The sequence below is a fragment of the Sus scrofa genome, chromosome 8 (assembly GCF_000003025.6).
Source record: "Sus scrofa isolate TJ Tabasco breed Duroc chromosome 8, Sscrofa11.1, whole genome shotgun sequence".
In the NCBI taxonomy this organism is placed as follows: domain Eukaryota; kingdom Metazoa; phylum Chordata; class Mammalia; order Artiodactyla; family Suidae; genus Sus; species Sus scrofa.
Window position 1 is genome coordinate 117,953,307 of NC_010450.4, and position 13,197 is coordinate 117,966,503.

General features: G+C 36.5%; 1 protein-coding gene across 11 annotated transcripts in view; it reads left to right on the forward strand.

Moving 5' to 3' along the window:
• The window catches only part of CENPE (centromere protein E), a 76,358-nt gene extending 64,339 nt beyond the window's left edge, over window positions 1-12,019 (forward strand). For 10 of the 11 annotated variants that reach the window (XM_021100714.1, XM_021100715.1, XM_021100721.1 and 7 more), the window contains 5 exons: window positions 3,671-3,783; window positions 5,367-5,464; window positions 7,349-7,532; window positions 8,908-9,194; window positions 11,465-12,019. In XM_021100714.1, coding sequence (XP_020956373.1) covers window positions 3,671-3,783; window positions 5,367-5,464; window positions 7,349-7,532; window positions 8,908-9,194; window positions 11,465-11,559 — 777 coding nt within the window. In that variant the 3' untranslated portion in view covers window positions 11,560-12,019. The remainder of the gene's footprint in view (window positions 1-3,670; window positions 3,784-5,366; window positions 5,465-7,348; window positions 7,533-8,907; window positions 9,195-11,464) is intronic. The other variant, XM_021100716.1, reaches the window with a different exon arrangement.

Here is a 13,197-nt window from a genome sequence, read left to right on the forward strand (position 1 = left end):
GTATAGATTGATACTTGTGTTATAGAGAGAAATATCTCTCCTATGTACCAGAAGTAACCATTTAGATAATACAGTGGGGTCTGGTGTTGTATAGCACCAGTGGAGAAAGAAAGCAAAATACAGGGTATCCATAAAATCTTCATACATTTGACTTTTGAAAGTTTTGTTTCTGTGTATAATATAAATATTCTATAAAATGCAACAGACTGTATTTAACTCAAGACTTGGCACAATAAAAATACATTTACCACTATTTCAAAATACCTGTCCATACAATATAGGTTTATTAATTGAATATAGAAGAAAGTAATTTGAACAAAGGAATCATTAACAGTTTTGTTTAAATCTTTGTATTTTTGTATTTTTCCTCTGTTGTATCTTTACAAATTCTTTATGTCAAGGAGCAGTGTATTCATTAAAAATTTAAACTGCACTAGAACTTTATGGCATGCTATACGTTATGAAAAAATCTTAAAATGGCCACAGAATCTAAAATAAAATACTTGAAAGACTAAACAAAAGATGAGGGCAACATATATGAAAAGAACAACAAAACTTTAAAAAGAAACACAGGAAAACATGTGGTTTAAAATAATAAACTTACCATTTCCTGTTATGTGGTTTAAAGTAAGAAACTTACTATACATCCATCAGTTTTTCTCAAATTAATTTCAAAATTTAATGTAATTCAGTTCAAACTCTCAAAGGAATTCTTTTCTGGTAGAACAAGGAAAGTTTCTTGACAGAATCCATCTCAAATATAGGTGATGGAGTCCTTGCCATGGCGCAGTAGTCAGGAATGAATCCAACTGCAGTGGCTCGGGTCACTGCAGAAGTGAGGGCTTGATCCCCAGCCCAGCACAGTGGGTTAAACAATCCAGTGTTGCCGCAGCTCTGGCTTGGATTCAATCCCTGGTCTAGGACCTTCCATATGACACAGGTGTAGCCATAAAATTTTTTAAAACTAAAAAGTAATAAATAATAAAATAAAATATAGGTGATAAACAGATCATTAACTAAAAAATTTATCTCCTTATGTTGTGTTAAAGAGACAGTAATTTCTACACTTTTAGAATATATTAAAATTTTTTATGTCATAAATGCTCTTTGAACATTTCAAGCTCTTTCAACATTTAGAACAGTATATAAACAAATAGAATAATAGAATACAGGACTCAGAAATAGACCCACACAAATACAGTCAACTGATCTTTGACAAAAGAGCAAAGGCAATTCATTGGTTTAATGGAAAGGATAATCTTCTCAACTAATGGTGCTGGACCAATTGCACATCCACAAGCAAAAAAAAAAATCTTAACACAGACCTTACCCCTTTCACATCAGTGAACTCAACTGATTGTAAACTTTTGGAGAAAAGCTAAGTGAACTTGGGTTTGGCAGTGGTTTTTTAGTTACAACACCAAGAGCACAATCCGTGAAAGATAAAATTGGTAAATTGGACTTCATTTAAATTAAAAGTATTTATTCTCTGAAAGACAAGCCAGAGACTGGAAAAAAAAATCTTTGCAAAACATATCAGATAAAGGACTATTATCCAAAAATATGCAAAGAACTCTTAAACTCAGTAAGAAAACAGAAAACTGGATTAAAAAATAGGCAACAGATCTGTATAGACACACCACCAAAGAAGATAGGCACATGGCAAATAAGCATATGAAAAAATGCTCAACATCATGTTATTAGACTATTGAAAATCAAAACGATAAGAATAATGCTATACATATGGTATCTCAAAATACCACAACAGCCGAAATTCAATCACTTAAAACACTAATGCTGGCGAGGATGTGGAACAACAGGAACACTCATTCATTGTGGTGGGACTGCATATAACACAGCTGCTTTGGAAGATAGTATGGCAGTTTCTTACAAAACTGATACTACTTTAGTCAATCACATGCTCAAGGAGTCCATGCTACCAGTGTCTGGTCCAGAATGCCTCTGTATTGAACCATTACTATGACTGAGCAAATAGAGTTCATCTGACCCAGTCAACAATCTCTGTACACCAAGCATCTGTCATTTTTAGAAGCTTAGCATCTTTTCAGTCTTTGCTAATTATTGTGTGTGTGCATATGATATGTTTTTATAGAGATAGAAAAGCATAGAGGAGTAGAGAGAGCTTTCTAGGGCCCTATTTAGTTTGGTTTATTTTTTTTATTCAATACCTAATAGTATTTCATTGTGTGGCTGTCATACAATGATAAAAAAGAGCATTTTATTCAGCAATAATAAAAAGTTAGCTATCAAGCCACAAAAAGACATGGAGGAACCTTAAATGCATATTGTTAATTAAAAGAAGTCATCTAGGGGAGTTCCTGTCGTGGCTCAGTGGTAACGAACCCAACTAGTATCTGTGAGGACCTGGGTTCGATCCCTGGCATCACTCAGTGGGTTAAGGATCCGGCATTGCCATGAGCTGTGGTGTAGGTCACAGATGTGGCTTGGATCCGGTGTTGCTGTGGCTGTGGTGTAGGCAGTGGCTACAGCTCCCATTCGACCCCTAGCCTGGAAGCTTCCACATGCCGTGGTGCGGCCCTAAAAAGACAAAAAATAAAAATAAATAAAAGAGGTCAATCTGAAAAGGCTACATATTGTGTGATTCCAACCACATGATTGGAAAAAGCAAAACTAGAGAAACAATGATAAGATCAATAGTTGCCAGCAGTTCAAGGGGGGTGGTAGGGAGGGAAAGATGGATAGGTGGAATGCAGGGGAAATTTAGGCCAGTGAAACTATTCCGTATGATACAGTAATGATGAATAGATCATTATACTGTTATCAAAACCCATCAAATATACAATACAAACAATAAATGCTGGTGTAAACTATGAACTTTAGTTAATAATGTATCAATATTGGCTCATCATTTGTAACAAATACACCACGCTAATGTAAAATGTTAATAATGGGAAAGTTAGGGTTGGGAGGGCACAGTTCCTGGGAATTCTGTACTCTGCTCAATTTTTCTGTAAGCCTAAATACTCTAAAATTGAAATCTATGCATTAAAGAAAGATTTCTATATGGGTATTTTCTTTGAGTAGTAGGTAGATATATTTTTATTAATGGATTGAACCATCTTTGGCTAAAAAATATCCTTAACAATGCTACATAGGAGTTCCTGCTGTGGTGCAATTGGTTAAGAATTCCACCGCAGTGGCTTGGGTCAGCGCATAGGTGCAGGTTCCATCCCTGGCCCAGGAACTTCCATAGGCTGCCAGCGTGGCCATTTAAAAAAAAAAAAAAAAAGTGCTGCATAATACTTTGTGCCTTTAATTCAGTTCTAGTTTGATATTTATATTGCTATTCTGACCACTTTTTGTTTCATTTTCCTGATTCGCCTTTCTCTACATGTTTCATTGTTTTCAACCTTTGTTTCGTTTGTTTAGGTAGATTGTTTTTAAGTAGGGAACAAAATTTGTTTTCAGAAACAAAAATCATGTTCTCTAGGTACATATTAGCTTCCAATAGCTTCAAATATACTTTACATCAAATATCCATTTATTACTCATTTTAGGGTTAAAATTTGTATCTTCTCTGCTTTTCATATATCTGAAAATGCTATTTTCAAGTGTTCCTATCAGTTCAAGGCAGTTAACAATTCTGAAACTGCTCTAAAATTATTTTTCTTTTCTGTAAAAAATTTAGGACCAAGTTACTTTAGGAGCTAAGCCCTATAAAGAAGAAATTGAAGACCTCAAAATGAAGCTGGTGAAAATAGACCTAGAGAAAATGAAGAATGCCAAGGAGTTTGAAAAGGAGTATGGTTTTGCCTTAATTAAACATGACTTTAATAGCTTAAATTTCCTTTTAAAAGGAAATTTATATAAATTTCTTTGCATTAGTTAAAACTTTAAGTATTAGAAAATATTGTTATTGCTTTTTTCAAAAAATAATTGAAACATGCACAGATTTTTAAATTTATTAAAATTTCATTCCAGATGCAAAGGCTTTTAAAATAAGCACAGCTCTAATTAATTACTAACACATTATGTCTTTGGATGCTTCTTGCTCAATCAGATACAAATGGTTTTAAAATAGCTTTTTTATGCTTAAAAGTGAATGTTAAGAACCTGCAGGTGTGTGTAGGTATATTTAGCAGTTTAACTGGGGTTTCTGTTTATTCTCTTAATTTTATTTTTTCTTCCTATTGTGTTTTTGTGTAAAAGTTGTATTTTCTTTTAAATCGCACCTAGTGCCCAAAAGCATATCTTCTTTTTATTGATTTCTATATAGTACTATATATAACAGCATGCTTAAAGTTCTTTGTGGTATAGCATAATTAAAAGAACATTAAATAGTGCCAGGAACCTAAATTATAAGTGTGTTATCACTAATGAATACATCACCTTCCACAAGCTGTTTAATCTCTCTGAGCCTCACATTCATAATCTATAAAAGGGTAGGTTTTTATTAAAGGATTTCGATTCCTTCTGGCTCCTACATTCTTTATTCTTCCTATAAATCTTTAATAAACGTTTAGATGATATCTTGGAGTTCTCTTGTGGCACAGTGTGTTAAGGATCCAGCATTGTCTCTGCAGTGGTTTGGGTCACTGCTGTGGTGCAAGTTCAGTCCCTGGCCCTGGAACTTGCACATGCCGCAGGTGCGCCAAAAATAAATAAATACACACACACACATATTTTAATGATGATGTCTAATTTTGCCTAAAATGTGACACTAAATTTTCATTTATCCTGGAGAAACTTATACCAATTAAGATCTTCATTATAAAAAACAATTTTATTTACAGCAAGTGCTGTAAATTTCTAAGAAAGTCAAAGTATCTCATAATTTATCATCATTAATTAACGCTTAAGCAAACAATTCATAAAATATCTCTTTCTACCAGGAAACAATGAGCAGAATTTGACCTTTGACTGTATCACCTTAGACCAGAGCTGCAGCCAGGGTTTGCCTTCCTGACAATCTAGAAAGGAAGCTGCTTTTTGCTTTCATGCTCTGGTGATTGTTGTACCTTGAAAGTATTCTAGGCCCTCGTGGTAACAGACCAATTATTTGTTTTATGGTGACCCCAAATGAAATGTTACTCAGTATCAATTAATAGCTGTTGGGCTTCCTGAAATTCAAAAAGAACTGGTTTCCCAGTGTTAAAAAAAGAAAAAATCGTCCCTGCAAGCAAACAGAATATTTCCATTTGATGGTGTTACACCTGTGAGGTGCATGATGAGAAGAGGGCATCCTGAGGTCTTATCTACTGCTACCTATGGATGTTGTGTTGATGTGATAGATCTTATTAGAATATTCGTGATAGCAGTTGTTTACTCCTTCATTAAACATTAGTTTCTGGCCTTTTACATATTCCTATTGTTGTTCTTAATAGAATTGCTTCTACAAAAGCTACTGTAGAATATCAAAAAGAAGTTATAAGGCTATTGCGAGAAAATCTTAGAAGAAATCAACAGGCCCAAGATACCTCAAGTAAGTAGAAAATGCTGATATTTCCCAATTTTTCCATTTTACTTCAGTGTGCTTATACATTTTGAAGACTACTATTATAAATATGACTGTCAAGAATAAACCTAATTAATCACTGATTTAGGAGGACTATTTTAAAGTATGGGCGATTTACACTGTTGTGCCAGTTTCCACTGTACACCAAAATGACTGTTATAAATTTATATACACTCTTTTTTATATCCTTTTCCATCATAGTCTATCCCCGGAGATTGGATACATCTCCCTGTGCTATACAGTAGGGTCTTGTTGTTCATCCATTCTAAATGGATAGAATGTAATAGTTTGCATTTACTAACTCCAGGCTCCCAGTCCATCCCACTTCCTCCTTGGCAACCACAAGTCTGTTCTCTCTGTGAAGAAAGAGCTGTTTTTTAAATGAAGTCATTGTGCTCATATTTACCCTATGAAATCTCTTTAGTTTACCATATCTTAACTATCCATTATAGATTCTTAGAAAATATGAATTTTACTTTTGCATTATCAGATCTTACTAGTGAAAATACCTCAGTCCTATAAAGGAATGACTTGATTACCAGGGTGGAAGTACACTTCCCAGTAAAAATACAAGCACATGTCTTAATGGATTATAACCACATGCACAGTAAAAATATTATCATTTCACAGTAAAAAGAACTAAATATTATCCTACTTGTTCTTAATACTAAAAATACAGAGTTGATGCACACTTACAAACTCTTTGGTATTTATCTCAGGTACAGTCTTCAAGTCTAATGATCAAATTTCTACAGTGCATCCTCAAACTATATGCCTTTTTCCATATTTCTCTCTCTTATGTTTCATTTGAAAGAAAATGCTCAACAGTACTTGGGGCAGCTTTGTATAGTAAAACAAGCATTAAACTAGCAGTCAGGGATAAGGCTCTGAAGTGATTGCCCTCCTTAACGGCTCTGAAATCCTGGGGACAACACTAAGATTGGTTGGACAATCCTGGCTTACATATATAATTGTTGTAAGGATCAAACTAAAAGTTCTGTGTGCAAACACACTGAAAATTCTAAAGGTAAAGCAAGCATAAGATAATATTTTTGTGTATTATTGTTCACTCATTTAAAAAAAGAATCAGAGATTGTGTTAAAGATGATCACAGCTCCTACCTGGAAAGCTTCAACTGATAAAAATAGAACTGAGGATTCCTTGTTGTTACAGAAAGATCAGGATAAATACTCTTGATTCGTAAGTGACTTTCAGGTATATATTATCCCTGAATTCAAATAATTCACAAGGAAGTGGACATTGAGTATCTTCCCCATACACTTTACTTCCCCCTTTGTAAATTGTCAGTGACCCAGTGGATAATTCTGCTTCATAAGCTCCTCGCATTTTTATGCAATTTTATCTAAACTTTACAAAACAGTTCTTTACATTACTTTACACACATCCTATAGAATAGTTAATATGTGCTTCAGTAGCAGCCTAAGGATTATTTAGTGAACAAATATGTGTTAAGTACTTGTAATGCACTGAGTGACGGGGGTGAACCCCACGCACACTGTAGGAAGAAGCCGTCCAGGTGATTCCACTGCTGTGGAAGGTAGAAGAGTGGAGGACAGCTCTTTCGGGGAGGAGTGTCACTGCTGCAGTCATGGTGAACAGTCAGCAGGATTATGGTCATGGAACTGGTGGATGGAGAGTAGCTGGAGGATTCCAGAGCTATTTAGAACTGATGACCAAATATGCATGTGAAGTAAGGGAGAAGGAAGAAGTCAGGGAGATGGTGGTTGAGATACTTGGGGTTTTATAGTGACTTACTGCCCTTCGTGATGTTTTCTTTATTTTGAACTTTGGAACTATTAAAAGTATCACCTCTGTTTTTGCCTCTCACAGTGGTATCAGAACACACTGATTCTCAGCCTTCAAATAAACCCTTAACCTGTGGGGGAGGCAGTGGTATTGTACAAAGCACAAAAGTTCTTATTCTGAAAAATGAATATGTGCGGCTAGAAAAGGAAGTTTCTAAGTTAAAGCAGCAAAATGAACAGCTAATAAAGCAAAAGAATGAACTGTTAAGGTAAGAGCTGCTTACATGATACAAAAATTATACTCACGGCTGTTACATGTGGAGGAGGATGATATAGACACATCAGTAAATATTTTTTTGCAGTTGGCAGTGCTTCACACATATAGGGAAAGTAATGTTTAAAGTTAATGTGGTACGTCTTTTTTTAAAGGAATAAGAATATGGTAGTACCATTTCAGGTGTTTGCTGTTTATCAACTGACCTATTTTTAATAACTAAGCCAAGAACTAGGAAGTGAAAAAAGATCTTTGAGGGGGCAAAGATTACAAATAACTAAATATTTGTAGTGTGTGCTATTAAGCAAACAACAACAAAAAAAATAGTACATTATGAAAGGGTATGTAACAAAGAACTCAAACCTTATCTAGGTATGGAGAAGGGTGGTGATCAACAAACTATAAGAATAGATGTGAAAAATGAGTAGAAATTAGGCCAGGTGAAGGGAGAGGCAGGTAAGCCTTCTGGGCTGAGGAAACAGCATCTGCACAGGCTTTGAATCAGGAAGAGTAAACAGTTGGTAGAACTGAGAGACATCCAGTGTGGCCAAGGCATAAAGAAGAGACAGAGTGAAGTGCAAGATGAGATGCCAGAGTTAACTAGTCCAGACTCCACAGGCCCTTAGAGGTCAATCTGAGGATGTTGGGATGGTATCCTAAATGTAAGGGAAGGTTACCTCCGGTGGAGAATTTTAAGGCATGGCCTGATGAGATAGATAGCACCTCAGTGTAAAAAGGCTCTGATTTAGGCATCTGTTGTCCAAGAAAAAGACAATTTTGGCATGGACTAGAATGGCACCAATGCAGATAAAAATAAGGAGGTGAATTGGAGAAATAAGTATGAGGTTATATCAACAGACTTGGCTGACATAAAATAAAGGAGAGAAAGGTCCCTAGGATTGTTGGCCAGGTTTTCCTCTGGAGAAACTGAATAAAGGCTGGCGGCATTGCCTATAGAAGCAAGACCATAGCTAATCCAGAAAAGCACCATGAATTATTTATTTTAAAACAGCAGGTACATTAGAGTCATCTACCCAGAAGGCTAATTTATCAAATGATGGCCACAAATTATCAGTAAATAAACCCTGGATGATATCATTGATTCATGTATAAAGCCAATGACATGCTCTGAGTTTTCTTTTCAAAACTCTATGATTATGAAGATTTACTACAATTTATACTGACCGCATTTCATTTTCTGAACTGGAAACAATCCAAACAGGAAGCATTAGGTTAAAATAAAATATAAATCTGATAAAACAATAAATTACATGTTATATATATTTTACTACAATTTAAAACAATTTTTTTAATTTAAATGTGAATGTATTGCAGGAATCACAGTCTCCTTTCTCCCCCCCACATTTCAGCAATAATCATCATCTTTCCAATGAAGTTAAAACATGGAAGGAGAAAACTCTTAAAAGAGAGGCTCATAAAGAAGTAGCTTGCGAGAATTCTCCAAAGTCTCCTATAGTGACTGGAACAGCCTCTAAAAAGAGACAGCATATGCCTTCTCACTGCAAGGAACAGAATTTACAAGATCCTGGGCCAAAGGAATCGCCGAAATCTTGGTTTTTTGATAGACGATCCAAGACTTTGCCAATACCTCCTCCAGTTCGCTATTTTGATAACTCAGGTTTAGGCCTTTGCCCAGGTATGTAAATATACAGGTTACTTGAAAAAGAGGGGAGAGAAAGCATTTCGGGCAGATGGAAGAGTAGCAGTCCCAGCCAGGGCCCAGGGCAGGAGGGACCACAGCCGGGGAAAGGGTGAAACAAATACAATGCAGCCAGAGCACAAGGAACGTAGGCTTCTGTGGATGCAGTCAGAGAGAAGGGCGGGCCAGATGTGCGGCGAGACTTTGTGGATGGTATGAAGGAATTTAAACTTGATCGTGAAAGCATATTTAGGAAGCCTTTGAAAGACTTTAGACAATAGCAGAGGAACATGACTTGTAAATTTTGAAAACATTACCTCAGCTATAAGGTAACCAGCAAATCATAAGACCAAGAGTTTGACAGTTGCAAGAGCAAGGGTGTGACAGCATGAACACGGGCAGATGGGAGAGACTTGGGGGTAAAATCAGCAGTGCTAGATGCCTGTTTGGATGGGTGAGGTGGCGTCAAGAACATCCCCACTCTGTGGGGGTGCTGTACACAGAGGTGAGAACTTGTCAGGAGAAATTCTGAAATAGGGTTTTTCTCAGTCTTTCTCGCCACACAGCATTTATCACATGCCCAAGTGTACATGGACCTTTGTGACAGCATTATCTCCCTCTCAGAAATACCCTATTTGTAGAAATCTAAAGCAGTAATCTACACCAAAAGAGGCAGCTGCCAGATCATTGAAAGCTCTGAGCAAAGATTGCCAGGGTTTATGAAAGCACTGCTTTGTGACCAAGAAGGAATCACTTCATTCTTACCAACTACACATCAAAACCAGATCAAGTCAGCAGTCTGACAGTGCTCTTAGGGATATAGTAAGGAACAAAGCAATTTGGACAAAAAATTTAACTATTCATGTCATTGAACAGTATTTAACAAACATTTAAGGACCTTCCACTAGCTAGCACTTCATGGAACTTTTGCTGTAAACACACACAAACACATTTTAGAAGAGTCTTTTGAGAAACTGATGAAGTCTTACAATCACCTTTTGATCTTATCTGAAGTGCCAAAGGTACATACATAATATGGATTAATCCAACCTCAAAAAAAGATTAAATTTTTTATCAATATATGGATCTCTGGTACAATTTTTTAAGTGAAATCAATAAAAGCGTAGGTTGGAGGGATACATAAATCAGAAACTGACCAATTTAGAATTAAGGAACATAATCTCAGCTTGACTTAGTGAAATATGTCTAAGAAAATTTAATGTCAGTTTTTAATTTTAATTATAAAAGGAAATTTACATGATTTCAACACTTAAGATAATTGCCAAGATCAGTTATGCTAGATTTAGTTTCGAAAGAGGGCCAAAGATTCTCTAAAATATATAGTATTTGTTTAGCACACCATTTTTTATTTTATTTTTTTGTAAAAATAAGACGCAAGGAGTCCCGTCTTGGCACAGAGGAAACAAATCCAACTAGGAACCACGAGGTTGTGGGTTCCATCCCTGGCCTCGGTCAGTGGGTCAGGATCCATCATTGCCATGAGCTGTGGTGTAAGTGGCAGACGCGGCTCGGATCCTGCGTTGCTATGGCTGGGCATAGCCCGGCAGCTGTAGTACCAATTAGACTCCTAGCCTGAGAACCTCCACATGCTGCAGGAGCGGCTCTAAAAAGCAAAAAAAATAAGATAAAAATAAGACACAAGAAAATCAAACTTAGTTAATCTGTATTTGATTCACTTTGAATCTCCTATTTTGACTTTGATGAATTCCTAATATGACTTTTTTAATTCTTTGCTTTATGTGCAATATGGTTTTTCTTATGATTCATTTTATGAGAAAATAGGGAATAAACTTCTCTAGCCCTGATGAAGTAAAATAAACCTTTTTTTCTTTTCTTTTTAGGGCCGCACCCGAGGCATGTGGAGGGTCCCAAGCTGGAGGTCAAATTGGAGCTGTAGCTGCTGGCCTACACCACAGCCACAGCTACACAGGATCTGAGCCACGTCTGTGACCTACACCACAGGTCACGGCAACACTGGATCCTTAACCCAACTGAGCAAGGCCCCGGATCAGACCTGCACCCTCAAAGGTGCTAGTCAGATTCATTAGCCACTGAACCACGATGGTAACTCCCACATAAACCTTTTTAACGAAGAATTTAATGACCATGTTTAAGTGTCATGTTTCATTCTACATGTATTTCTACTGTCTCAATTCTACTATCCTTTCCACTTCACTTGTATCTGGATTTTGTGTGTGCTTTTACAAAGGTTATTTTGTTGTTGCTTCTTTTTTTTTTCCCCTCAGAAGAACAAACCTCGGAAGCAGAGACTGTGGCTCCCCAGCCAGGCCTTTGGCATGCCTCCTCGGAAGAAGACGTGCCCGAGTGCAAGATTCAGTAGACCCCTCTCTCTCACCCCGGGGGCCCAGCGTTCCATGTTTGGAAATGCCTGTGCTTATTACCATATGTGTCTATCCCAGGCAGCGATGTCATAGTTCAGCTTAATTTCAGCTCAGTTTTCACTTTGCCGCTAGAATTGGAAGGTGAAGGAATAGGGTGCATTCCCATAATTTAGAATGGTGATAGCAATGCCTTCTTCTTCAATATAATCATTCTTTAGAAGTTAAATCATTTTATTTATTTATAACTTTTGTAAAGAATAAAGTTATTGAAGGAAATTTCCAATTTTCCCATGTATACATAAAATGTATACATTTTTATTAAAGTTAACCACATATGACCTAGAGAGTTCCAAAGCATAATTCAGAAGTTAACATAAAGCATCACTTAACGAAATTACAGACTCCTTATTTTTAGTACCCTGTTCATTTAATAAATGTTTGATTAGTTGCCCTGATTCACAGCACCGTGTAATATTAGCAGGTGGTTTCTTGGTGGGATACTCGGGGTATATTTGGCTCTCCTCTCTTTGTTGACTTTGAGAATTTTGCTGAAAAATATACACATGCATTCCTGACTTAGGTTGTTGAGAGATAGCAAGTGGTATGACCTTTTCATTTTCTAGTCTAATCTTCCTCTAGCTGTAATAACTACAAAGGTGGTTTCTTTTCAGTTTCCACCCACCCTACTCCCAGCCTACACAAGCACTCTAAATTAGTTGGTTTGTATTAGACTTTGTACTTGATTGTACTTCACCCCCAGCTGGAAGAACTGCATGGATCATTTATTCTGCCCTTTCCCTTTGGACATGGGGAAACAGCACCAGGGTCTCCATCAAAGCAAAGTTTTTAAAACTGGGGTCCCCACAGATACATAAGGCATCCAAGGTGTACTTCATGCAGTCTATAAAACCTCTGAAATTTAATGTTAACTTGGGTATGTGGATGCATTTTTCGAGGATACTAGGGTCCATGCTCTCTTTTATCATATTCCCAGAGGGGTCTACAGTTTTGATGAGTATGTGATACTTTATAGCATACGACTTTTAAAAACCACGTAAAATATAAGCAAGATGCATAAGGTTTAGAACAGAGTGAATGATTTCAAGTCTTGGTTCTTTGGTAAGAAAATTTATTCAAAGGAAGAGCTTATGAATTACATCATAAACTTCATTTTAAAGTCTGTGGATTGGATATTTTCCCATAGAAATGGCAGGGCTGAGAGGAAAGTGTCCCCTTCTATAATCCTCCCCCTGGACCTGTTTCTCCTTTCCATCCTTACACAAATAAGACATTATAACAGCACCACAGGTTTGATTCTTTACAGTGTTGGCTTCTCCCTCAAAGTAGTCGGTCAGTTCACCTGAATAATAAAACTGCTTTAAAGGCCATTAAAAATATAATCATCAGTTTTCTAGTCTAGTAGAATGTTGCTTAACTCTTGAATTTGGATGTGTGTTTCCTTCTTCAGATTTGGGAAGTTTGGGCCATTATTTTCTCAAAACAAACATTGTCCCCATCTCTCTTCTGGAAGTTCCATGATGCATATATTGGTCTGCTTGTTCAAGTCCCATAAGTACCTTAGGCTCTCTTCACCTTTTCCTTTCGCTTCTCTGACTGGATAATTTCAAATGGCCTAA